This window comes from Falco naumanni, chromosome 1 (assembly GCF_017639655.2).
Source record: "Falco naumanni isolate bFalNau1 chromosome 1, bFalNau1.pat, whole genome shotgun sequence".
NCBI lineage: Eukaryota > Metazoa > Chordata > Aves > Falconiformes > Falconidae > Falco > Falco naumanni.
The window spans coordinates 56968384-56996376 of NC_054054.1; the positions used below are offsets into that span (position 1 = coordinate 56968384).

The 27993-nt window shown below is 42.3% G+C and overlaps 1 protein-coding gene across 5 annotated transcripts in view; it reads left to right on the forward strand.

Annotated features, from left to right (window-relative positions):
- The first annotated feature begins 7095 nt into the window (after positions 1 to 7095).
- The window catches only part of GABRB1 (gamma-aminobutyric acid type A receptor subunit beta1), a 142016-nt gene continuing 121118 nt past the window's right edge, over positions 7096 to 27993 (forward strand). For 2 of the 5 annotated variants that reach the window (XR_005827996.1, XR_005827998.1), the window contains exons 1-4: positions 8029 to 8138; positions 8221 to 8312; positions 8402 to 8469; positions 26063 to 26113. Coding sequence is in view for 3 of the 5 variants with exons in the window: in XM_040594986.1 (XP_040450920.1) it covers positions 8240 to 8312; positions 8402 to 8469; positions 26063 to 26113 (192 nt within the window). In the remaining 2 variants the exon portion in view is untranslated. Of the gene's footprint in view, positions 7228 to 7968; positions 8139 to 8220; positions 8313 to 8401; positions 8470 to 26062; positions 26114 to 27993 lie in introns of those variants that run through there. The other 3 variants (XM_040594986.1, XM_040595001.1, XM_040595010.1) reach the window with 3 other exon arrangements.

Genomic DNA, 27993 nt, shown 5'->3' on the forward strand with positions numbered 1-27993 from the left:
CAGTCCAGTCTTTTCCAAAATGCACGAACAGTGAATAAACCAACACTCCCTGTTGCTTAACCATCCTTCCTGCAGGCCTCGTCTCAGAGCAGTTATACCTGTGAGAGCCTCTGTGGCCACCACTGCAGTGGGGAGATACCCAGAGGGGCTAAAAAACTAGAAGCGTCCCAGTTTTGTGATCTGGCTGAGGAACCTTTCTCCCACATCTTTACCAGTTCTCTTTCTTTGTGTTCAATTTCTTTTTTCTGCCAATTCTTATCTTTGTACTTATTTTAGCCTTTATTTTAGGGTACTTTTTCAACTAGCTAAAAACAGCACAAATGACAGGGTGTAATCTATTTCTCAGTTTATGGACCGCTTCCAGTGACTGCTGCCAGCCCACATGACATATAAATCATGGATTTTAGACCTGCACCCCTGCATCAGTTAAAGAGATCAGTAAAATTACTTGTTGTCTTACACCTCCCTGTTGACAAAGTGACTCCCAGCTGAAGAGATTCACATGTGCTCTTTATTTCAGCAAGCAAGAAGCATCTATCTCGCTCATCAAATGTGCTCCTGAGACAAGAAAGGAGTGTGCAAGCAGCTGTTGTGTAGGACTATTGCATTTGTTAAAATCATGCCCACTTTGTTTTCTCCCAGCGTAGGTATGACTATACACGGCGATACACATCTAATGCTGTCATTTTCATGGCTGTAAACCTACTCAACATAATTCCAGAGGAATTTGCCATCAGCAAAGAAATCAGCCTGTAAGTTTTCGGTCTGGCAGCTTTTATTGTAATATTTTGCTATTTTTCTAATGCTTTTAAATGTAAGAGGTGAAATGTCTTGTAAACGTATTCATGAAATACAATGCAAATTTTCCTCCTTCTCACCTTTGTCCTTGGAGGCAGCAGACAACCTTGATAACGGGTGGAAGTACAAAATGCCTGCTATTCATGAGGCAGATGCAACAGCAAGAGGATCAAGAACTGTTTCTACTTGTAGTGATCATTCTTGGCTCTGTTCTAGCTTTTACTCTATAGGGTCCTTAACCAAATATAGGCACAACCTCTTAAAAACAATTACGACACAGTCTCAACCAAAATGACTGTTTCTTTTCTTACTGAACTTCACTGTTTGAGGAGTATGTGTTTGGAGGCTGGGTCTCCAGTGCCCTAAGGATACTTTCAGGTCGATCTAATTTTAAAACTGGAAGCGCCGGCCAATGGAAAAGGCCCATGCTCAGCACCAGTTTTAAACCCAAATCAGACTTAAGTCAAAACCCCAAAACGTTTAATGTAAAACTAATTTAGAGGAAGAACTACTTGGGACCTTCAATCTCCCTAGCAAGGTAATGACAAATAAGCAAGGGCTACTGGAGATTAACAAAGGAGCTGGAACTACTCTTTCCATGGAATAACTGCAAACCATACAAGCAGAAATCACCTTTTAGAGTAACAAGATCACAAAAACCTTGAAATTGGAAGGGGACGTTACGTAGCCTACCTCCTGTTCAACTGCAGAGCTGAGTTCAGCTCCTGCTCTGAGCTGCACTAACCTCAAAGATAGAGTAGGTTGCTCAGAGCTTTGAAAGGAGTATCTTGTAATTCTAAATTTCTTGTGAGTAAATAATGCAGAAATCTATCTTTTCTAAAAGAAAAGTTCATTTGGGTTAAGTATTTTCTTTCTTCTTCCTGATGAAGGAACGCTTTGATCAACACGCTTAAGTGAAAATATCTCCAGAAAAGTTGCTTCTGTGACTGAACTCAGCCCTTCTGTCTCTTTATTGCTCGAAGCAAACAATCTAGGCTTTTATTTACATGATTCACAGATTCATAAGCGCACATAGCAAATGCATCACATCCCTGAAATGGGACAGAGACACATTGCATTCTAGTGGCTCAGCATGGTAAAGTACTTCCGAGTATGAGAATACTACTCATATTTCTCTACTCACTGCTTCTAAAAGGACTTATTTAACTTGACAATTTAAATAGGTGTTTGCAGTGAGCCACTTCAGGGAACAATGAGAAGGCAAAGCTGGAGAAAATGAACTTCATTTGTCAGAAAAAGAATTTCTGGGCCATTCCAGTAATAGTGTTTCATTCCTTATACCAAAAAATGCCCCATACAAATAAAGACAGGGCCAGGCCTAAAAAGCATTAGAAGCAAAGGTCTCAATCCTGCAAATGCATACACAACTTGCCATGGTATGCATAGCCTGTTAAAATCAAGAGAGCTGCTTGCAATGGAAAGGTGTATGTTTGCTCAATTTCTAAGGATAACACATCAGTTACTCTTTCTGTCCTGCTCCTGACATCTCACCAGCACTGACAAACCTCCGTTAGAAACTGTACAAGAGGAAGTACCTGAAATACCTTTTAACAGGAACTGTAACAATACCACACTTTGTATGTCTCTCTTCTTTCAATATCTCCTTAAAACCAGCCTTTGCAGTGCTGTATACAGCTGCCTGCCTTTCTTCAGCAAACTTAAAGACTACTGGCTCCTTGTAGTTAATATGCCCACTGAGGCCACTAAACTATCCAAATGCTTACAGACCAGCTGCGGCCTTCACCTTCTTCATGTCTGTCTCAACACTTGTTGAATGTCTTCCTAACTTATCCTGGATGGTTTGTTCTCTGAAGCTGGGATTGTCTTTTTTTATAGTCTCTATAGCATCTGGCACAAAGACTTTAATCTTTAGCCTCTACTACTTCTCTTGAGGCAGCATCAGAGGAAGAAGGAGCTTGTGAGTCTCCCACACACGGGATGAAGGACTCAGAAGGCCAGAAGAGTTGCTTCCCACAGGCAGCGAGGAGAGGGGCAAAGAAAATTTCCTGCCAGCAGCGGTTCTGTGATTAGGCATGCAGTGCTGGACTTGCACCCCTCAAGAGGAGGCAAATTCTGTAATGTTAAAGGATGCTGGATGAGTGGTGTAGACACAAGGCTGGGAGATCTAAAAAGGGATTTCAAATGGGTGTTACAGAAGTTTATCTGACATGATTAAAGACTCACTAAATTATTCTAGCTGTAGATACTATAGGACAAAAAGAATCCTATAGCTTTTATTATATATTTTCTTACTTTGATTATTAAAGGTGAATAACTTCAATTCACAGTTCTGATATTTAAAAGCACTTTAAAAGTGCTGTCCTGAGTGTTTTACAGGCTCTGAGAAGAAAGTAGAACCTGCACTAAGAATATCTTAATTAACATTTAACCGCATATAAAAAGGGATACAAATGGGGCACAAAGAGGGCATGGGTTTTGAGCTGTACCATTTTTATTTCCTGAGGGAAGGGCAAGGGTGTGGAGGCTTAGTGAGAGTCCCAAAGGACAGGGAAATGGCTGAGAGGGTGAGGTGCTCTCCTCAGTGCAGGGCAGCATCTCACCATCTACAGATCCCAGGATAAAGCGCACGTTCAGCGTGTCGCTCTGCAGCTCTCCTCCATCACTTGCACAGTGTTCCCAGTGCAGCGAAATCCCCAAAGCACACTAAAAGTATCTCCAGCTTGCCATTTTCTGCCATCTGAAAAGATTGGTCACAAGCTGTGTTCAACTCAAGGGATTACTGTAGGTACAAAATGACAATAGCATTATCACTAAGCAGATGAAATATGTGACCTATTCTGTTACCTGCCTCTTTTTTCTTTATACTTTATTTGTAAGTATGAATATTAACAGGGTTTGGTTTTTACCTGCAAAGGTAGTAATTTCACAGTTCCTAGGTTTCATTTCATAGTTTTCAAATCCAAACACTTAACTGAGTTTTTACATATTTGAAAATCTAATCTAAAATTTTGAATATATCTTATTAGTATAGCTACTGCAAAATGTCACCTGCTCAGTGCCAAGCAAGAAAAAAATGTAAGCCCATCCTATTTCTCAATTTTCTTTTAGCTGGGGTGTACGCAGTATGAAAAGCCACACAGCCAAGCAACCAGTGGAGCACTGATGCCTGACAATGAATAATCCAAAGATCCTGAGCTCAGTTTCCTGTTCTGTTTTCTGTCACACTGTAATGCAAGTTTTCTAATTAATTATGCTGCTCTCCCACATAACACCAGTCCTGCTTCTGGCCTGTGGCTGGTGTATCGGTTCCCACAACAGTTCTCCCCACTGACTGGAAAACTGCAATTCCAATAGGACATTTAGATTACAAGTATCCTGGGTCTGCAAGTCCCTTTTTCCAATTACTCAAACTGGTCAGTATTACAAATATTAGCATTTTCAGCCATCACCTCTACATGCAAAGTGCAGTGTGAGGCACACAGCTCCCTTTCCCTGTTTTGAGCAGAATCACAAAGACATACCTTCCCTCATTCTACATTTAAGAAGGCAGGAAGTATCACTAAAGAGAGATAACAGGGCCACAACTTTTGCAATTTTTTTCCCCCTAGTTTCATTAAAAGTTGCGGTCTTCCTTCCTACAGATCTTATCCAGTGGGAAACGGGAAGAATTTACTTCTTTTTTAATGATCTTGCATTCTTTTAAATTAGCCAACATTGTCTGAGCAGGACATTATCTTTGTACTTGTGCACTTTCTGATTCTGAATGAAATTGAGTGTTGCCAAAAAAATCTGTAATAAACTGGAAACATTTCTTTGTGTAAGAAAAAATGTTCCCTCCTGAAAGTTTATGCCTAATGAAGGTAAAAAATGAACATGCAACTCGCCCAGGATGGTTTTATGAATCATGCTTTGCAGTTATATTATTTGTCTTGCTTCTAGTAAGCATTCAACATGCCTCAGAATATGAAAAAAGAAGTCATGGCTACTATGTTAGAACCAGTGGATTTCAGTTGTTGTAGTTTACTAGTGTTTATATATATTTAATCAAGATGAAACTATTCCCCACCCAAAACATCTGCCTTCAGTAATACAGCACAGAAAATATTTTTTAAAATCTTATTTGCAAGATTTATGTCTATCTTATAAACCCCATAAACATTAAACCCAGCATAGAAATGAGTGGGAAAGGAATTTAGCATTATTATTAGCAATGTTTTAAAGAAAAGGGATCATTGGACAACAAATATGAGAAAATAACCTTAAGAAAAGACCATAAGAGCAGAAATTGAAGCCACCACAAAAGTCTGTTTTTCTTTAAAAATATCACAAACTAGTGGCAAAAGTCTCCAGATTAACCCTCTAGGTTTGTATCTACTTACGTGCTTAAATTCTGGGGTGCTCAGCAAATTGCAAGATGCCTAAAAGCCATGTTGAGTACCCATCAGGTTTCCCTCATCCCGAGTGAGTGAGCAAGCCCCACTGGACTGGATGGAAAGACACACTGCTGTATTTGGAAGCAAGTTTATTGACTGCAGAAGAAGCTGCCATTCAGACCACATTTGTAAATCAGACCACCAGATGCCTCAGCACCTGTAAAAGCTTTAGGAAATGTTTGTGAAGGATAGTGATAGTATCTGGGTGTTGAAAGTTGGCCTCTTTGCCATGGTCACTCATTTTGGACATCACCTGTTCTGTGTAAAAGGGATTGTTAAAGAGCTGCTGAAACCAAGAATTATGTCACAAGAAGTATTTTAATCAAAATTATGACAAGATTCTGTTGCATTGGTGGCCTGGAAAAGCATGCTCTATTTTCCTAGAAACAGATCTTCTACAATGAAAGCAGAACTTCAAGTTCTTAAACGTAAGATAGAACTATTGAGCATTCCAGTTGCTAATATGTGGGTGAGGGGAAGTCCTGCTGTTGACAAATTCTCTTTTTCAGTCCTGAAAGCAATGGAACACACGTCCCAGACATGTTCCCATCATCCACCTCATGGTGCAAAGGATCCTTCTCACCACCCCAGCAGCATAATGCCATGCAGCTCCTCCTTTTTGTGGTTATTAGAAGTACCGTATAAACCTCTTCATTCCCAAGCCCAAACTACTGAGGTATCTTTTCATTATCGTCTCCTCACAGCATGATATCTGCAGTTGTTTCAAGACCCCATTTTAGAGCCCAGATGTCCCCAGTGATCAAGCTGAACGAGATGGGAGTTGAATTTCCATAAAACGCCACTTTTGGGAAACAGTCAATGGCTCACTAGTCTTGTTTTGGGGATGCTCAGTGGAGGAAGCTCGACACCGGTCTGCGGACCAGTGCAGCTCAGCCAGGAGAGCTCTCAGAGGAACCAGCTTGCTGAAGAGAACATCCTCCCCCTCCCTGGGTTGCGCTGAGGCATTCCGAAGGGCAGCAGCCCTGCAGGGCAGGTTTAGCTCAAGCCTTTTCCAACCAGAAGATAAGCTCCCGAAATGCATTTAAAACATTTCAAGCACTAATGGGCGTTCAATCCCGGGATGGGACTACAGCTAGTCCAAACTAAAGTTGCCCTGAAATGTACCGAGAATGAAGAATTCATATATAATAAACCCCTGCACTTATGGCTTAAGATGGATTTTGGCAAGCCACAGAGAGCAGAAATCTCCCTTTCTTTCATACAGGTGTATCTGACTTTCACATGGTTTACGACCAAGATAAAATTATCTATAGGATATAATGCTGCACACCATCAAGAGGCAGAAGGGACTCTATAGTCCCATGGAAAATCCTAATTCAGTGCTTCAGAGGAACCAGGTAACTTCATTATGGTGAAATTTGATACAACTGAATAAAATGATACTTTTTAGTACACCTCTATGGGTAGAACACTTATTTTTTAAACTGCTAGACGCAAGACATACCACTTACAATTGAACTCTACTAAAATATACTCATCGTGATTAGTAAATTTTAAAATCTCTTTCCAAACAGTAATGCTAAAGTACTATCATGATGAGCTGGGAGATGACATTTTTTAGCAACCAAGGACTAAAACAGGAGGAAAAGAAAGATATGTTCAGTGTAAAAGTCCTCAAAACCGAATGAAAACATTTATTACACTGTTACAGACCAGCAATAAAAGAATTCTTTTCATAAACTCGCACTGTTGCGGCTACATGAAGTAGCTGTGAGGGTGAGAGGCTCCTGTGGTAACCCCTTAGGAAGCGCGTCACGCCCCTTGAGAGGGACGAATTTGCATTGAAATGTGCATCGTCAGGATGTCCGAATTTATCACTAGAAACGATGTTTCAGTAATCCTGCATTTTTCGAATATCGGGGCATGTTTCAACCGCAAAAGAACCACCAGAAGCCTGCCATTTTCTCCGAAATAAGCCCGCACGGCACTGCGGGAGCCCCAGAAACACGGAACCCGTACCCCCGGGCCGCCGCAGGCCGGCTGCACCGCGCAGGTGAGGCGGGCTGGACCCGAAAGGGATCGGTGCTCTGTGCCGAGCCACCGAGCGGGGGGCAGAGCCGCGCACGGATCACCGGGCAGCGGCCGGCAGCGTGCAGCATCGCCCACCGGGGCCAGGCTGCCTCACGGCGTCACTTCAGGGACTTTTCTAAAAATCCCCTTCCGAACGCAAGGCCGGTTACTGTGGCCGACACAGAGCGATGACAGCCCTGTCGCCGCCTCCCGCGCAGGCCGCGGCGGGCACTCGGGCGGGACGGGCGCGGCGCAGCCCCGCTCGGGGCGCAGCGCACCGACGGGCGGCTGCGTGGGGCGGCTGCGTGGGGCGGCTGCGTGACGCGCCCGCCCGGACAACGCGCGGTTGGCGCCAAAACGCGCCGTGTCTCTCCGGTGTTGCAGCCCCCCGTTACGGTATCCGTGACGTCAGCGCCTCCCACCGTGAACTGTCACAGGGAAGCGCCCTCCGCACGTATTTGTTTTCTCTTGGCGAGAAGTTCGCGCCCCAGCCGGGGCGGCTGCACCGACCGCGGCAGCCCGGGGGCTCTCCGTTCCGCCCTGCCCCGCCTGCGCCCGCCGCTGCGGCGGGGCCGGGCCGCCACCTGTTGCGGTGCCGCCGCCCTCACCCCCGGCGCGGCGGGCGGGCGCGGGGCAGGCGGGGGCGCCGCATGCGGGCCGCGGCGGGCAGGGGGGCGCCCCGGGGGCCGCGGCGCCCCGCTCCGCGCATGCGCCCTGCCGGCGGGAAGTGTTGCTCCACCGCTCCGCGCCAAGTTGCAGTCCGCGGCTCGTCCCCTGTCAGGCGGCGGCAGCGCGGCCGGTGCCGGGATGGGGGGGGGCGGCGGCGGCGAGGCGGGACGGCCCGCGGGCCCTGTCGCTGCCGCTGGTGCTGGCCGTGGCGTGCGCGGCGCGCAGGTGAGCGCCGCCGGGCCGCGGAGGGCCGCGGGCGTGGGGCCGCCCAGCCGCCTCCCTAACCCGCCTGTGCTCCTTCCCGCAGCGCCGACGGGCCCAGCAACATGTCCTACGTGAAGGAGACGGTGGACAGGCTGCTCCAGGGCTACGACATCCGCCTCCGCCCCGACTTCGGAGGTGAGGCGCCTGCGTTCCCCCGACCCCCCAGCCCCCCCCGCCCCGGGGCGCCCCCCGCCGGCTAACGCCGCCTCCCGTTCCCCCCGCAGGGCCGCCCGTGGATGTGGGCATGCGGATAGAGATCGCCAGCATCGACGTGGTCTCGGAGGTGAACATGGTGAGTGACCGCCGGGCCGGGCCGGGACGCAGGGCGCTGCCGCCGGCTCCCCGCCGCGACCGGCCGGAGCGGAGAGCGGGGGCCCCCTCGCCACAGCGCCCCCTGCCGGCCTCCCCTGCGGGGCGAGCGCGTCCGCGCCGGTAGCACCAGCCCCGCGGGGACGGGGTGTCACCTGCCTGGAGCCCGGCTTGGGGCGAGGGTCGCTTCCCGGGCGACGGCAAATACTATAAAGCGGCCAGGCGCATCGCGGTTGCTAGGAAAAAGTTATTTGCGTTGTTAAGCAAACGTTTGCGTGCCTGAACTGGCGCCCCCGAGGTGCTCCCTGCCGCTATAGGAACGCCGGGTACAGGTCTGAGGTGCGGGGTTCTGCTTGCACGGGTTTGCCGTTTGCGTAGTCAACAGCTGGCTTCAGAAATGTTGGAGCGTCTTGAGCGGCAGCAGCAGATTGGCACATGTGCAGTTTTTTCATGTTAAATGATTTAAAGAGTTAGACACTTCGCAAGCTAGTGGTGTTGAGTAAAAGGTGCAAAAAGAAAAGAAAAAGGAGCTTCTAGAAAACACTCCCTTGAAGAAGGGAGAGAACACCCAGCATTGCAGATTAAGTACTTGGAGGATGTTGCATATCCAGCTATGGAAATCGGAAAAGTCTCCTACCTACAGGTGTGAAACATACCGCATTAGATTTCGGCTCTGCTGCTGGAAGAAATGCTAATAGGCGTGCAGGCTTAAAGAGCAAAAATGTGTCTCTATAGTGCTTGCCTTGTTTGACAGCCTTTTCCCAGAAGAAAATGAAAAATCAGTTACATGTCTGAACATTTTACAAAATCATGTTGTATTAGTATGCACTGTGGGCAGTTTGCTCTCGCTATCTTGTCTTATGTTTGGTCTCATAAAAATCTAAGATGCTTTCCTTCCATAGAGGAACACCTGTTTAGTTAAAAGAAGCTAGAAGCCTTGCATTTCCATCCTGATCGGTTGATTTCATTAAAAAAAAAAACCAACAACCCAACAACAGGTGGTTATTTGCCTATCCAAAGTAATTTATCCAGGAGTGGGGACTTTTTCCTTAGAGGGGAATTTTTCCTATTATTTAATAGTTGTCATTAAAATAGTCTCTTCTGAGATTGTTTTCATTTTCATATTTAGTTTTTTTCTGTTGGTTATGTGTACCTGTTATGTTTGCTTATGAATAAGCTTGGCAGAATGGGGAGGGAAGGAGATTCATCACATTGCATGTAGCATTTCAGAGAGCCTGGTATGCTAATGCCACGCAAAGACAACACTTTACTAGTTTCAGCTCCTGGAGTTGCTGTTGCTGTATTATACTTTCAGGGAAGAACATGGTAGGGACTATGCAGATCATGCAGAGAAAACAACATAAAATAGCCAAATAACAAATCTACTTCGACTCTAAACTGTTTCTACCACCCTGTGATGGGATTGCTGCTTCTAAACAGTGGTATACCCTTGGAGAGCCAAAACAGGACAAACACAATCAACAAAATACCAGCTCTGAAAGGTCCGGAACTTAACTTGTAAAGTCTCAACACCTGAAATACTGTTTATTGGAAGGGGAGTGGATGTGACTGTTTCCAGTGGCAATGTCACAGTGTATGAATGGCATTGCATCAGCTGACAGCATTTCTGCCTAGCTTTGATGGATCCAGCATGCAACGTCCTCCTCCATTCTGACACTTGCAGAGCCCTTGGGAAACTGTAATTTGAACTCCCTGGGTTTTAATCAAGGAAAGTTACATGCTAGATGGATTCTTTTGACTAATCTGCATGTGCTAGGAGGGCAGCTCTGCTAAGACTGGTCAAAAAAGTTAGACGTTTTCATTTCATAAAATGCTACATCTCTCACAGGGGAAGGAAGTAACCATTCCCAGGTATAGCAAATAGCCCATTCCTTAAACGCAAATATGGAAAAAACAGTGTCCGTTCTGAATCACTGTGAAAGGGGTTTTCCCAAACCACAAGTGCTTACCTGTAGGTACCATCTCTGGAGTGTTGCAAGGTCTTCATTGTGTTGCTAGAAACTTACATACCCTTTTAGGCAATGATTAGTAATTTCATCCATCATTCCAGAAATGAGGGGATCAGTATCTCAGCTTAAGAAAAAATTTTCTACCTAGTAAAATAACGTTTTATTCTGGTACTTTTTCTGAGAATCACTGTGTTGAAATGCTTAATGTGGCAACAACCTGTGAACGATTCACCTTCTCTCCTTTCCTTTTTAAACTGCTGTCTTGTAGATTATTTCTTTGTTTGTTTGTTAAGAGCTACCATTCTGTGTCTTCAGAGACAGAAGTGTTTACCAGAGAAGATGCTGGTTTATAGCTTCTGTTGTCTATGGGGTGGGTTTTGTTGCTGAAGGAAACCGGTAACATGAGCAAGAGGAGCAACACCCTTACCGTGCGAGTGCCTCTTGGCAAGAGAGTCTGGTTGGACTCCACCAGAGCTCTGTTCAGGCAGTCTCACCTGTCAGTATTGGAGGAAGTTGTCTCATCCCTTGGCTGTCTTCAGGCTCCTGAAACCTCATTTCCAGAATGGCAAGAGGCAGTTATTCCAAATCCCGGTACCCACAGGCAGGGTTAAATTTTTTTATTCCAGTCTTGGTGCTTAAATAAGAGTAAAGGTTAAAATACCTCTCTCTCTCGGCTATGAAGGAGATGTATCTCTTCGGTGCGTTAGCTGAGAATATGTCATGGCTGTAGGTTGTCTGCCAAGTCAACAGGCTGATCTGTATGTCCGAGTAAGTCCACTCCTTGGGTAAAAAGTTGAAATACAGACAACAGAACTATTGTGAATTCTGTGAGTGCCATCAGTAATAACTGTCTACTCAAGCAGCTTGTCTAGTTGTAGTGGCTTCTTTGAGTACACTAAACTACTGTGAAGTATTTTAGTCAGTTAATGAATTGAGACTTGCACAGCCTTGAAGTCAACCTGTTATTTCTCCTGATATATTCAGCTTTTTAAACTGCTGTTTTATAGCTGCTTGGTAGTTCAATACTGTAGTGAGCTGCTGTAGCAACTTTTACAGAAGGATTAATTGAAGCAGTCATTCTCATGACTCCCCCATTTGGCATCGGATATGTTGTCATACATTGATTTTTGCAGGTAATAAGTTGAAGAGCTTGTCATACATAGAACAAGCAGCAGAAGTAGAATATAAAAGTCTTAATGACCATTGCCCAGTTCTAACCATGTTTTCTTTCTAATACACCATGAGATAAATTTTAATCTGTTTTCATCAGATTTTCACGTCTTTGCTGCAGTAACTGTAGGCACTCCCTTCCAAAGGTACAAGGTGGCCCTTCGCTTTGTCTTAATTAATGAATGTTCAGCTAACTTTCATCCATGACAGAGTTCCTTTACAAGTATATCAGACATTTACATGAATGTAAAGACTTCATTAAGAACCATGCTACAACTAAATCTATTAAACTGCTGTGACATGAATTGTCTGGTTTTCTCTGATAACCTTTACATGGTTAATGGAAGGTGCTGCTTGTACATCAAGAATAAACATGGATAGCATGATTCATGGCAACTACTGTCAAGATTCAGGGCAAGCAAACAAATAGCATATTGCTGTATCTACTAGGAAAAAGTCAAGAAGTAGCTGAATTCAGGGGTTGGGGGGGCGGGAATCGCATGCTGTACGTGACGTAATTGTCTACAAAATGTAATTTCCTACTGAGCAGATGTTCAAATCTTTGTAGTAGGGAAAAGATAGCTGTACATGTTTTACAGTTTTGAAAAAACAGCACACATGATAAAGAACCTTTCATAGAGTGGTTAGGAGACACCAAAAAGAAAAAAAAAAAAGAAAAAAAAAGTCCATTATTTTGTATTGGGAACACTGTTCCTACCTACCATTCTGATTTTACACCGATGATGATGATTTGGTTTCTATGATATCAAATTGAAGGGTTTGTGTCCCAGAAAAAGAAAACACGGAAAGAGCATATAATTCTTTAGCTTCTGTACACCCAAAGTGACTTTTACTGAAGGCACTTCCATGTATCTGATCTCCCAAATAAGCCACAAATCTTGCAGAGAAGCAGGATTTTATCTGTTGCCTACTGCTCAAAAGTCACAACTGGTTCTCAAGGCTTTCCTTAAGTCATTTGTCTTTTATACTGTCAACATCCCAACCTGCTGGATAATGGTTTTTTGCCCCTGAAAGAATTTGATTTAGCTTAAACAGCTCACTTTTTGTGTCCTTCTGGGAAAACCAATAATAAGCCAGCTGCATAGATTATTTTTTTTTCATCCATTTCATGTGATACCACCCTCTCAGATTCTAGCTCATGTGATTATATATAAGAAAGCAAACACAGAGACAGCCATTATCTTCGGATGCATCTTTGACACCATGGTTTATACTGAATGATAAAGTCATGTGTTTGTGGCACAAAGTAGACCTGCGTGTCACGTTTGATCCCTCACTCTGATATGACTGCAGGTTATTATTGGTTTGGAGAATGAGGTGTCTCTCAGTACTTAAAAGCTGTACTGCCCATGTTGTCAGACAGGCTTTTCTATTACGCTTATTTAACTTTCCCTGGAAGCAATACAGTATTTCTCTTTTTTTTCTTACTTTAGAGCTGTTTCCAGGTCTGTTGCTGAAACACTAGCTTATATTAGAAAATTAGTCCAAAATAAATGTATTTTCTTATGTATGAGAAGTTTACAGAAATACTACTTTAGAGGCTGATAAACAGGGGTTTGTCTGAAGGCTCAACTATGTTGCTTGTTTCACAGCATCTGGCTTTATTCAGTTTGGGTAGTGAGCAGTTCTGCAAGTGTGGAAAAATTAAGAGCAAACTTGTGTTCTCCCCCCACATGATCTCTAGAAAGAATCTTCTTGATCTTCAGAGTGTGTCTTTTTGGGGTACTAAATGCTTTTTCAGTTTAAACTTTTATGGAGTAATTGTCCACGTAAGTTGATATATTTTACCTCAGAATCAAGCCAAATGAATAAGCAGTCCTTGAGCAAATATCACTGCAGGTTGAAACAGAGGATTAGTGTTTTGTTCAGTTGTATAAACAGCAGTAAAGGAGGACATCTGTGTCCTGTGCTGCATGAACAGGAGCACAGCCAGTCGGTTGAGGGAACTGATTATCTCTACTTAGGAGTTGCTAGACCGTATCTAGATACTGCATCCAGTTTGGGGCCTCCCTCCTTCCCCCCAGTCAGTACAAGAAAGATGTTGAACAGAAGCAAGCCCAATGGAGAGCCACCAAGCTGATCATGACTGGAGCACTTGCTCTGTGAAGAAAGGCTCTGGAACCAGGGCATGTTCAGGCTGGAAAAGATGGCTTCAGAGGCAGCTTCCCAGGACCAGTGAAAAGGTTATGGAGAAAATGGAACTGGGCTCTTCGTAGAGGAACATGATGGGAGGACAAGAGATGACTGACATGGAGGGAAACAAAAGAGGTTGAGGCTGGATGTAAGGAATAGGGTTTTATACCCTTTGAGGGCAGCCCAGGAGAGAAGCAGGGTGCCCAGAGAGCTTGTGCAGTTTCTGTCCTTGGTGGTCTGGAAGACCTGACTGGATCAAGCTGTGAGCAGTCTGGTCTGACTTCATAGCTGCATTTTTTTTTTTAATAAAATAATAATACAGGAGGCAGAACTCTCCTTAGCATTAATAAACCTTCGGCAATAGTCAGCTGTGCCTAATTTTCAGAGTTCTGGGCCGATCACACAAGATAACCTTGACAAAATGTATATACACACAGTAGTTTTCAAATTTGCCTATACATCCAAGGCAAGCATATATATGCCTCCAGAGCCTGGAAGAACCAAAGGGCTTCCCCTTGCTTTAGGGTTGACACCAGGCTGGGTGGCTGTGGCATCCTGCACTGGTAGGTGTTAAGAGAAGCTAAATCGGTGGGTTTAAACACTCAGGCTGGGTAAGGCTTGGAACCAAGGCACTGACATTTGACTATTAATCCTGGCAGGCCAGTGCTCATGCGTTGGACTCCCAGTTTTAGGAATGGTAGAGAGAATTTTATGTGTGGGTGCAGGTTATTGTAAGGCACTTCTTGCAGGCTGAGGAAGGCTTAAGCTGTGTTTATAGCTATAACCAGAGTTTCACACGTCACAGTGTTCTTTCTCCCTGTCTGGATTAAGTATCTGAGAGTTTAGCATGGTGGCTGTTGTGAGTCTCAGTGGAGGAAACAAACACTACACTGGGGAACCAAAGTGGCCTTGTGAACCTCATCTCATACCTCTTTGCATCAGAGCAGCCAAGTCTCAGTTTTATGTAATTTTGTCTGGTTCCTGGAGAACTAAAACATCAAACTCCCTTCAGCTCAGCCAGTGAGGCAACAGAAGTGACCAGGGTAGTCAGAATGATAATAAATGGTCCTTGGTCTAAATACATTTGCCTGAATTTCCCAGGTTAAACTGATTTTAAAAAAAGGATTTTAAACTCAACAATTATTAATGAAAATTTGCTTAGCTGTAGTGCAAAAGAAGAAAGGAGAAGTACTTTTCTGTTATACAGCAACTCACTTGAAGAGCATGAAGGACATGCAAAAGCACTTGAAATGAATATTAATAAGAATCTTCAGCAACTGATTTTTTTCCCAGCAAATATGGAAAAACTAATCAAGTAATAATACATAAAGGTCAGATCATTTCATCACTGTCTATTCCAAACAGGAGTAATTATATTAAAGAATGAAACAGAATGAATGTAGAAATAGGCAGCTTGAGGTTAAATGACTGGGTCACTGTTACTGAACGTGGTGTTGTGTTATTTTTCGTTTGACTGCATGAACAAGCGATTCTTCAATAAAATTAACAAGTAGGCAAAAAGGATAAAGCAATAACCTAAATGTTATTTTATATGATCCAGAAAGTGGATATATCATAATTTTTCAAAAGTGACACTAACCTGAGACCAACTTCAGGGTTGATGCATTCTGTATTCCAAATTTTCTTTTCAGCCTGACAGACATAACACTTCCCTGATTTCAAGGTTTAAACAAACTAGCAGTGAACACCCTTTATAGAAAAGATGTGATTCTTTTTTCTAATGTTAAACTCACAGTTTCCCACAAGGGCAGCTCTCCTCACTCCTTCAATTGTTTCTCTTTCTAGCCACTGCAGGTGGCTTACCCTCACTTTCCAGCTTTTCTCAAGAGCTGATAAGCTGAGTTCTGACCTGTGTACTTCATCCTTTAGCCCAGATTTTACACCTGACACCACAGGGCATCCTGATGCATTTGTAGTACAGCCAGATAACATAACCTGTTTTACATTTCTGAAGAAAGAAAGAAAGCGGTCACACTTCCCATTTGTTTAAAGCACGTTCCAGGAATGCAAGAGAACAGCAGAAGGTAACAAAGGACAGTAAATTATTAGAGTCAAATGATTTTTTTACATGATTTTGTTGGTAAGCTGTTTCTTACCTTGTTTCTTCTGAGCATGGAGTGGAAAAAAAAAACCCTCCCAAAACAACTGCGAGTCTGAAATATGATGGTATTATTGTGATGAACTGTCAAAAATCTCTTCACCTGGAGTGAGCAAGTGACCACCTGCAAAGCAAAGGACCACATGTTGTCTTAATCATGCCCCAAAACACTTCTTCAGCCAGGTCCTGTTCCTAAAATCTACAGTTCATCGTATCACAGTGGTGAGCAGTGGTATGTATGAAATGGGGGGTGACACCCTCCTCCTGTTTAGTGGAAGCTTTAGCACCCAGTTTGAGGTGTCAGGAATTCACTAAATAAGGGGTACACCTGCAGTTAGATGTGCCTTTCAGTTATATGGGTGAGAAAATGCAAGGTTTCCCCTGGCACTGCCTGTTAACAACGTGGCTGTACTGTGACCGCTGGAAACTTCCAGCTTGTTGTCTATTAGCACACATAAACCCCACGGTTCGGTGGCACAAACCTGAAACATTCAGGGTCCCAAATGATTCTTTAATAATAGAACAGGCAATGATTCACACAAAAGACCCATTCCCCAAAATGAACCACTTTCTAAAAAGAGAAAAATAGATCTATAAAATTAAATTTTAAGTTCTTTCAGGAACCTGAAAGATGTTTCTTTTATTGTGTGTGTGCAGGACGGGGAAGGTGTTTAATTAAAAGCTTGTGTTTTCATTTTCCCCAGTTGCACTGCCTTTTTATTTCTGATTCTGGAAAGGAGAGAAATCAGAATGTTCCAAACTAAGCATTTTTCTTCATAAGGAGATGTAAGGGATACATTTCAAGTGTCTGCAAAACTTAGTGATTTTTTTTTTTAAATCAGTTTTGCTTTGTGCCTTACTGCCTGAAAAGTATTCCTTAACTTGTCTAGGCTGTATTAATAAATTCTCTACCAACTGCAGTTCAGTACAGACCTGGAGCTGAAGCTGTGCAACCAAGAAAGGGAACAGTCACACCACCAGTTAGTTCTCCCTGAGGTGGGAAAAGATCCCAGCCTCAGGGGAGGAACAGCAACAAGCTCGAAGGCTAGCACCCGAAAGACTTGTTCCTGTTCACAGCATGCCAGGTACTCTGGGACAGCAGCTGAAACCATTAAATCAAACCCAGAGATTGCAATCATTCAGAAGTATCCCCAGCTGATGTTTTATTGATCGCTGTTTTCCAAACAGCAGCTGCCTTGAAGAGTTCTCTGGGGTGTCTCATCTCCCATCCTTCTAAGTGTGCTGTATTTTAAAACATCATAGGGCCTGTAAAACCAGCTGTAAGAGCTTCTAGCAGGTGATGAAAGAATCCAGGATGGCTACCAGAAGGATTTTGTACTTTAATGCTCTTTGAGACTCCTTTTTTTCTTCCAGAAAAAGAATTCAGGGTCTCAAGGCACACACTTCCATGCATGTAGAATTTCTCTTCCCTTACATACAATACCACCTGTAACACTGGCAGCGCTCCACAGAGCATATTAAAATGAAATTGTTTCCACCCCAAAGGCTAAACTACTGCAAATATGTTCACAGGGAAATTGGTAGTAGCAGTCACTGAATAATCTAGCAGAATAACACCAGATAATGCAGTTTGTTCAGTTCTTCCTTTAAGCAGTAGCTCTGTATTAAGATTTACATAGGCTGGAGAAGGTAGATTAGATTTCTTGCCTGTCAACCTTTACAATGACGTTTCAAGATTAAAAGGTTGCTTTTGGCCAAAGCAGTGTCACACTGAGGTTTGCTCCATCCTCTGCAGGGCCAAATACTTAACGGTTTGTATTATGCCATGAACAAAGGAAAGGTAGTGTAAAAGACACAAAGGCAGCTTCTAGAAAGCTGCATTATCACATAGACGTCCGCCCTATAGCAAGATGGAATTGTAAGGTTTTAAATGCTCATGACAGAATGCATAGTTTCACAGCAAAAATTAATGATTTCAGACCGCCAAACTTAATTAAAGGTCAGAATAAATGTTCTCCATTAAAATTCATCAATCCATTTGGCTGAGATGGAAGAATTTTGGTCATGTCTTTTTTAATTGCCTATAGAAAGGACTGAAGAGATAGCAAAGTTAAAACTGTTGAAATAGGTGTGCGATGTCTTAATATTATTTGGGATTATCTTAATCATGTTAAAAGACGAGTGCCGTTAATTCCCCATCATGTTTTTAACCTGAGGAGACTCTTACGCGTAGCTGAAGTAACATGAGTAGCAGTCAGCTGCGGGTGGGTATGTTCGTGCTTGGGTATCTCAGGAGCTTCTAGGCAATACTAATTCTCACAAAGCACTGAGGGTTCTGGTCCCACACAGGGAGCCTAGGTGCTGATGGTCCCATTCATTTCAGTGAGTGTGCTCATGGATACAATTTCTCACACCGGTAAACTGAAGTGCATGTTAGCTTTAGCATCTCAACAGTTTACTCAGCAGTTTGCAGGAGCAGTCTAGCTCTCCGGTTTACATCAGTTTTAAATCTTTGTTTCCATACAGTTTTTGTCGTTAGTCTTCAGCATGAGAGATAACCAGGCCTGGAATGATATCCTCCCACCTCGTGTTCTTCCATGATGATTTATCCTTTCTTTAACCGGTTGTTTTGTAAAACGTTCATTGGTCAAAACCATACGCAAGTCAAAGAGAGAAATGGGTGAGGTTCAGAGGCTTCATACATAAATTGCATTTCATAGTCAGTGCATCTTTGTCACTGGCTTCCTATGAAGGATACAAAACATGGGATTGAGAGCTGCCTGTAAATTCTGGGTTTATTTTATCTACTGTGCCAGGACCAAGGGGGGGGTGGTGGTCGTGGTGAAGTAAGCTGCAAAACATCGATAACATGCTGGGAATCAAACCTGCAGTGACAGACTTCACAGCTTGTTAAATGTTCTGTGGATTCCTAAACTAATAGGGAGCAAATCCAGTGTCATTGTAGTGTCAATTGGAAATGAATCCTGAATATGGATCTTTTCAGTTCCTACTGTCAAGAGAAATGAGTTTGTTTTCCAGAAGCACACTAAGGATATGAATTTCTGAGATCTTAAGGAATATTTATATTCCAGATAACAGTTCCTTTCCTTTTAAATTATTCCTACTAGAAACTCAAAAGTAGGTACAAAGCAGATGATGAGGACTAGCATATTTCAGGAAAATATAAAGACAAACATAAAGTAGTAACCATTCTGCTCACAGCAGTCGTCCTGGACCTTCTCACCAGTATGATGTGGTCTGTCAGAGAAAGCTGACCTTTGAGGAAATTTTTGCACTGAATGAATGAAGCGAGCCAATTTCAAATACCAAGCTAAAAATTCCACCTCATTCTGGAGTGTCTCATCCCAATGGACATTTCATTATGCCAATACTGAGAACATACCATAACACAAATCTTCCACTGCTTCCTTCCCAGAACCCTGTGATCCTAAACGCAGTTGACACTGTTCTGCCTTTTAGGTAGTACCAGGGAAATACCACTGCCAGAGACAAAATAGGGAAATGTGACCCATGTCCAGCCACGGTCCCCTGGGTTTAATTTCCTCAGTCTCACTGGAACAGGGATGCTTTGTAAATAATACTGCTGTAGCTCCTAGAAGAGGAATAGACAAGAGGAGACGCAGACAACATGAGTCAAGACTATTCTCGTGACCAACATGGCACTGCACTGTCACTGTTGGTCTCTGGGGATTTTGTGTGATCTGGGTACAGTATTCACTGCCCACTGTGAAACACCGTGGCTTTTATTTTATTTTAGTGCCTTCAAAGTACCTGTAAGCACTCCAGTTAGTCAAATAACAGACATTAAATACATGCTGTAAATTACTTTTTAAGGCTATTAATATTAATTCTTCCATTCGTCATTAAGAGCAAGTGCAGCACTGGCAAAGAGCAGCAGAGCAGCAGCAGTGTCCTCAGTGTCAGATGTTTGCTTTTCACATATGCGGAACCCAGAAGCAATTAAAATGATAGGTCAGCTCCTGAACTGCCTCCTCTCAGAGGGTAGCACAGAACAAAGGACCATCCAGGAACACTGCTCATTAAGTTGTCCAATTTAAAAGTTGTTTTTCTTTCTCAAAAGGAAAGAGAAAATTGACTACTATATATATGTTTTTTAAATTGGTTTAGAAGTCACTTTTTCTCTTCAGGTACTACTCCTGCCTATACCTGCCCTCCTGCCAGGGTAGGAGCTGTCCAGCAGGACAGCTATTAAGCTACTTATTGAAAACAAATACTTCTTTAAAAAAAGATTAAATATTAATCTGCAGATGATTCAGACGTGTATGATTCAGGCAAGCTTATTGCATGGGTTTATTGCAGGACCTGACGGTTTGGGTGACTATTGCACAGCTTCTATTCAGAAACCTAGGCAACAGTGGCACTCCAGATCATAGAGAACAAGTGCAGGAGGAGCTGCTGAGGACAACCTGTTGTTCCGGGGAACAACGTCAGCACCTGACTGTGCAGGAGGGGGCTGCTGGCTCAGCGGGGACCGTGCTGATCTCACTGCTGCTCTGCAGGGCCCATCAGGTCAAGCTGCTGTCATGACAGATGGCTAATGCTTTTCACCATATTTAACGCAGGAATACGCTGGTTTAGATTAGTTTTTGTAGGACTACATAGAACCTCTTACAATGCAGTCAGCCTTTGCTGCTGGTTTCAGGTTTGCTGTATTTCCAAGGATGTTTGTGGGGTTAGAAGGGAACTTGAACTAAGGCAGGTAGATCTGTATTCCTTAATTGTGGGGTTTTTTTCTCATTCAGATGATTACAGCGATGGAGAGTTCAGCACAATATCGTGGAAAGGGATTATGTAATACAGAGCTCTGTACTTAAAACATTGTGAATCCAATTAACTTATTAGGATGCATAATTCTGCACTGACTAGTCCAAGCAAATGAAAGTTCAGTATTTCACGTGCCTTCCAGTTACAGAAGTGATCACCATAACACACTGCAATATTCCAGAACTCTAGAGTAGGAAGCTGGACAAACTTGAGGCAATAGTAAGCCAAACCCAATTTGGAACCAATACACTTTGGTTTAAATACTTTAACTAGCTAATATTTAGCTATATCCATGTGCTCGTGAATCATCCTTTATAGAAGTCCTGTAGAAGAAAAATATATTTGAAATCTAAGGAAAAAGTTATTCCTGTGTATTAGCTGTTCTTCCACTGACTATTCATTCCAAAGGGCACTTTTGGAGTACATGGAGCATAGAAATGCTCAGCCCACATTGTCCTTTGATCAGGTTTTACTGAAATCGGTGAGGATGCATCAGTAATGAATCAAACCAACTTTATTCAAGCTGATTATACTTTCCTGCAGTAACTACGTTTTCTTGCAGAAATGCTGCCTGTAACATTCATGTACTCCAGACAAACTGAACTGCCCTAAACACACACAGACATCAAGGAAGAATTTTTCAGAATGCTTAATTTTTATGCTAAAGCTTCTGAGAAGATCTCAATAGCAAAATGCAAATGAATGAAAATGAGCAAGTGAGAAAAAACAAGCTGCCTGTTATCTTCCCAGGAATATTATTCTCTGTCATTTCAGTCTTGGCTTGCAGACAACTTGGTTTTCCTTGCAGCTTTTTTATAATTTTCCTGCTGCTATATTTATGCATCCTAACCTAATGTTTAAATGTTGGTATAAGAAGCTATCAGTCTTTCTGACAGTAATCTGAGATCTCAGTCTCCTTAGTCTACATTGAGCCAGCTCCAGTGGAAACAAAATGAATGTGAACAACTACCTATGCATCTTCTTTTTTATTATTCACACCCACGACTACATTATCAGAGTGGCATACAAGCTTTAGAAGTCACAAGTGAGAATCTTCTGTTCTCTGTAGGTGTGAGTGATCAACTACCTTTGATTTTATTTGTGTATTTGACTTTATACTAAGAAATCAGAGTGGGTCCACAGTAGGAACTTTGAACTTTGTGCTGAAGTTGAGGAAGTATGTGGGTGTTAATGCTTCTGCCTCCTGACGATTCTGACAGTCATTGTAGCGGCAGAACAAAGCTGCGAGGGGAGGTCCTGATTCCCAAGGAAAAGGCAGTAATTCAGCTGGCTTGGGACAGGCTCAGAAAGCGTTTTGAAGGGAAGTGCAGAAGGCTTAGATTTCACTCTGTTCAGCAGGAGATCAGTGCCTACAGCAGTTACATATTGTTGCATTACAGAAGAGAAAAGTGTCATGAGAGAGATCCTAGGTGGAACCAAAGGGTCAGCAATGTCTGTTTCTTACATGAAACATTCTTTTTTCTGCGTGACTGTGGACACACAGCAATTCCTCTAGCCTTCAGCTCATCGTCTGTTACAATTCCTACCTTACAGCAATATTATGAGAATTAAATGCATTGTATGAAAGTTCATTTGGACAGTGGGCAAGTTTCTGCACACTCAGGTGGACAGAAAATACATACAGCCTGCAGCTAAAAAAGAATATATCCTCTGTGACCAGTAATTTCAACACAACATTGTGGGTTATGACCCAGCTGGTCTGTTCCTACATCTCTACAGCAGTATTCCTGCAGTACTGACAGGAATTTGTTGCTTGCTTACGTAGTGAGAAATCCCAAGACAGCACAAGATGTTGCATGGTAATTACATTTTCCTCAGTGGGATTACTGAATGACATATTGTGATATATCAAGAGGCAACTGTGAATTTAACTTGAGTCAGCACAGTAGACTTTGCCCAGTACAGTAGGTTTCCAGATGAACGTAGTGTGAATGTAAGAATAAAGGGAAGTTTCTGAATACCTCACAGCATCATATATGCTCTGTCAGCATTAGCTTTCAAAACACACACAGTTCTGTGCTGGCTTGGGAAAACTTTGTGTATTCACTATTTATTTGGTTTAGATAGTCACTGTAATATTTAAGAGCATATTGTTTGCAGAATGGATTCACAGGAGGAGACAATAATGATGCTCATTTGTCTGAAGAATCAGACATGTCAAAATATAAATAGTTTTTCTTTCTATTTACTCATTGATGCCACCAAATGCATGTTTCTTGTGAGTAGCTGAACAGGTAAGCAACATGCATGACTATTCTGTAAACAGGCTATTTAATCTCATTACATTTCATTTTATTTGCCCGGTGTTTGGAACAACATGCAACAGCAGAGGGCTCTGCTGATCCTTAAAGAGGTGGGCAGATTTTCATTTGTATCCCTCCATGGTCGTACTGTCTTTTGCAAGAAATTGCAAGGGTCATATCTGGGGAGGAGGAGGATTTGGGGAGAAAGTCTGCAATAGAGACTGACACAGTTTGGATTTTGGCTCTCGTATTTAGCAGGGAAGTTAGCATGAGCAGAAACTCCCTTCTATGGAAAAGATTTTTTTCTTTAGGTGTTTGTGGAAGAGTTTTAGTGTACCTTAACAAACCATAACCTTCATGCCAAGTATGTGGCATGTAAGTGGAAAAAGTCTTCCTAGACCTGCCATTCTCGTTTCTAGAATGGACACTCACTTCTCTAGGTTCTCTGTTGGTGCCATGTCCAGTGTCCTCTTTAAAAAAAAATGTCCATAGCAACTTTGAATTGCACTTTCAGCAGCTTCAACCCTTTGGCCTCTTGGGTAGGTTACGTCTTGTGCTGGGAGCAACGGTTAAAGTCAGCCATCCCATGGAGGAACAAAGAAGGTGGATTACTGAGCTTTAGTTTGTGGGTAGATGAGCAGTTCAACTACTTCAATTCCAAAACATTTACCGATGTGCTGTAATGAGAGCAGAGCATGGTAGCACCAGGGATCTTCACTTGCTACTAGTCTGCTCACCAGGGAGGTAGTGCAGGTTGCTTAAAGTGCCAAGGAGGAAAATCTCCCCCCGCCCCCCCAAATAACTTGGTTGAAGGATCCTCATATCTCTCTCTCTTCCCGTTAATGCAATTATACAAAGTCTATGCTGATATTTCTCCAAGGTTAGGAAGATAAAGTTAGTCAGTATGACCTTGACAAAGGTATTTTTTTTTCTTGCTTTATAATCTGTGAATCCTTAAATTCAAAACCAGGAGCGCTTTTTCCCCCAACAGTCCTTAGCCTCATGATTCAAGCATTACCAGACCAGTTGCACAAAGCAATTTAGAGCCATCTAAAAACTCTATGGATATTAGGGGTGGTTTGGTGGATAAAATTGCACCTCAGACTCATTCTTTTGTCCGTGTCTCTATGAAGGTAATATGGCTGGTGTGTGCCAAATGGAAATTTTCATGCATTTGGTAAGAAGTCCCTGGGTGACTGGGTAAACTGGCATTAGAGCTGTATGAAGACAGTGAATGAGTAACAAGACCTAAGCAAGGGCAAGATGTTTAGATCCATGACAAAACTTGTTACATTTGTTAAGAGAAAAGTGTAGAAATCGGCATGAAATGAGAGAAGTTACTGTATCTAGTCCATCCACTGAGTAAGGAGAATCCTGCCCTGCATTGTGTATTTTCTGTGCTTACTCCAGGAACTAATACCAGATCATTGTTGAGCAGTCTTTCCATGTCTCAGTCACGGGGTTCCCTGTGTCTCTGGGACATTGTTTCTCCTATATTCACTTTACGGCTTTGTATCACATTTCCCACTACCTGCTCCTTTCACATAAGGGTAAGACATTTTGTGTCCTTTGTTTTACATCCCATGATCCTTTCTTCCCCTCAAGTTTCTCTTATATTATACCTTTAAACTCAATGGCCATTTCACTTATTTTCAGGTTGATGAAATAGCACATCATATATCATTCCAAGTACCAGCCTGTGTAAGGATCCACCTTACGCACTCTGGAAATGCATGCCTGGCTACCTTGCTGCTTCCTAGGTGTATTTTCACATGTCTGAGAAAGCTTAACAACTGATGAGAGTAATGTCGTGCTTTGTAATATGAGCAATCCAATTTGGTGTCATACTTTTCACCACATATTGATGTTGGATCAGAACCTTTGCTCACCAGCACTGTTATAAATTGGCAGTAACTAGTCTGAAATCAGTGAATCAGATCCAGATGAAAGAAAGATGACAAGCAGACATAGTGTATTTTCAAAAGCCAACTTCTGCACATATATTCATTCCAGAACAAAGCATCTTTCAGATGTTGGATGGAAAGTAATTGCATTTCAAAGTATTATTCCCAAATCTCTTCATTTCCCTGTAATTTTTGGTTCTTACAGCACAGCCATACTGGTTTTTTTTAATACTATGAATTTTAATACTATGAACTTTTATTAATTCTGTTACCTTGACTGTTTTTACACCTAAGCAATCTTATTTAAATGTACCTGCATCATGTTTATTTTAATACATGACTTCCTGCATTCGCTCAACTTTCTGGTTGTGTCATCGCACAAACAGGTCCATATCAAGTAAGCCTTCTCACAGAGGTCACTTGTGGAAACTTTGGTATCTTCCATCAGTAGCTGAGCCTTGTCATCCCCCCAGGGATACTCAACACCTTGCAAAGTTGTGCCATACATAGCTGTTGAACAACGCTGAGCTAGAGGAAGAACAGTAAATGATTTACACTACATTCCTTTTTGAAAAGAGGCAGGAGTAAACAAGTTCAAGATGCTTTATCACAAAAGATGGCATAAATTATTTCTCATCAAGTTCCTAGTTACTCTGGCCGGGGCAAATTTTGAACCAATGTCTTTGAGATAAGGCCGGAGATAAAATGCTTTGACCACTCAGCCTAGGCATTATTACAGACCTGAAACAAAGAAATTATTGGAAAGGCAGTATATTTTCTACAGTGGCTTCTAGTAGGTAAGCAACTTCTATATTGCTTTCCACATCAGTGTCACAAATGACTTTTCATGCAATGCTGAGTGCAGATATGTTAGAAGAAGGTAAATAAACGCACGTTTGCTAATGTCAGCCATCCAGCTCATTCTTCAGGATTGGGTTTCTGTTGAATATGCAGCAGTAGGCAATCACCTAATGATTTTTTTTTCATATTCAATATCTTCTGACACATGAGATATGCATGATGGGGCAGCAAGCTGAGGGCTCACCTGGTGTCTGATTCATTATCATGGAGATGAGCAAAGCAAACACCTGCATGGCAGTTGAGAAGGGGGACTTCTGGCAGACAGTAAGAAGATATCCAGCTGGAGTTTAGTTATGGACTTGGTGAAACTGGCCTGCGCTTTGGGAGTCACTTTGGATGGCATTCAATGGTTTTTATCTAATTCCAGGGAGAAAATTGTGACATTTTAAAATGGCAACGGAAGCAAGGAAAGCAAGTGGTGAGTGAGCCTTTAGTTCAGACAACAAGGTGAAGCTTATACCCAGATCAACAACAGTGCTTAAAAAAACCCAACAAAAATCTCTCCGGCATGTTTCTGAGTTTTGTGAGGGTGAGCAGTATGTTTCTCTGAAGTGGATTATAAGCATCAAGCAAATGTGTGTTAGCAAGGGGTGATATAATACCTTGATAGCAAACACGGGCAATTTCTCAGTTTCTTTGTAGTCTTGATACACCCAGACAGTCTTATTGACAGTTGCATTCACAGAGTCAAATGATGAAAGCATGTCAGAGGATCGGTTAAATGTATTTCAGAAATGATCAACAGAAAACATATGTAAATAATATGGTAATAATGTACCTAGAGCATGCTGGAATGGAATATAAATACTAAACAATGTATTGTATGCAATCTGTCATAGTACAATCAAATTTCAAAAAACAAACTACGTTTCTTATTAAAGTGAAAAATGGTTTCTAAGCAAAGAAAACTCAGAGGATGCAACGTTAAAAACTAAATACAAAACAACTGCCTTTTTACTCATCTCTATTAACAGATGAAATCTCTTGTTTCATTAAACAATTTGAAAAATGGGGGGTCTTTTGTTTCAACCTTTTCTAAAGGTTGGCGTAGATGATCTTTTGGGGTCCCTTCCAACCTGGGCTGTTCTATGATTCTATTATATTGTGCTTACGAATGTGCAGATAACCTAAAAAGGAATACAAAGTGTAGGATCAACTTCTGTTAAAAAAAATAATTCTAATTTAAGTTAGTTTTCTTGCCTCACTTCAAGTTGGTTTTACTTTATGGAATGTTTTACTGTATTTAGCTGAATGGGAAAGGTTGGCCAGGAAAATTTCCCTTCAAAAGAGAGCTCTTTGCACTATGCTGTCTCATAGCTCCCATCTCTTGCCCCCATCCCTTGCTGTATAGGCAAATGATAAAAAGCCAGAACCAGCGTTTCAAAAACTAGTGCTGAGGTGTTCAGCTCAGGTAGTTGCATAGCTAGGGGTTTGAGCAGGAGGATTTTGGCAGAAGTATGGGGGGGAAAACACCATCCTGAAAAATGCTTCATAAATTCCTTTATTTTGTGATTAGCGTTAACGTAAAGGTCAACAAAAGGCTTAGGTTACGCTAAGGACTTGGTGTTGGCGTTGGAGAATGGAACGGGATAATCCAAAGCATCACTTTACTTTCTATTGCTAAACAGATATGGCAAAAGTAAAATTCACAGAAATCTTCCCGGAAAGGGAGATCAGCCTTGTAGTACACCACCATGATTGCGAACAGAAGGTATTAGCTTTGTAATGGAAACAAATTCAGAACTCCACTCTCGAGCCTTCTTGCTCTAGAAAATGCTTTGTAAAAAGACTGCCAATTTCTCCTTGTTCTGTAAACCAGACAGTACCAACAACTGAGCATGATATTAAGCAGAGGGTTATGAAATTTACTCTTTGCTTTGCTACTATTTCTACATACAGATACAAGATTTAAGAAAATATGAGTGACTGTAATGAAAGTACTGTTATTCGTTTTCTGTCTAATCAAAATACTGTGACTCAGTTTCTGTCTCCCTTTTCAGTGTTCTGTGGCAAAAAGCAATGGATTCCCACTGTGGACTAAATAGTAAACGAAAACATAATGCAGTGCAGAAATCAAAGTTTTATCCTGCAGGTTTTATAAATTACTCTTCCTGTACCTGTGGCAGTCATTGTCTCTTTAGGATGGCATCACGTGCTTTGATATGGGTATTATTGGTTCTCTTGTAGGATCCTTTGGAGCCTTCTTCACTTTGCATTTCCTGCTGACAAATTGTCAGTGTATGAAAATCCATTGCAAAAAATACTCCAAAACCCGTGAATCTATCCCTTGCCTCCCAC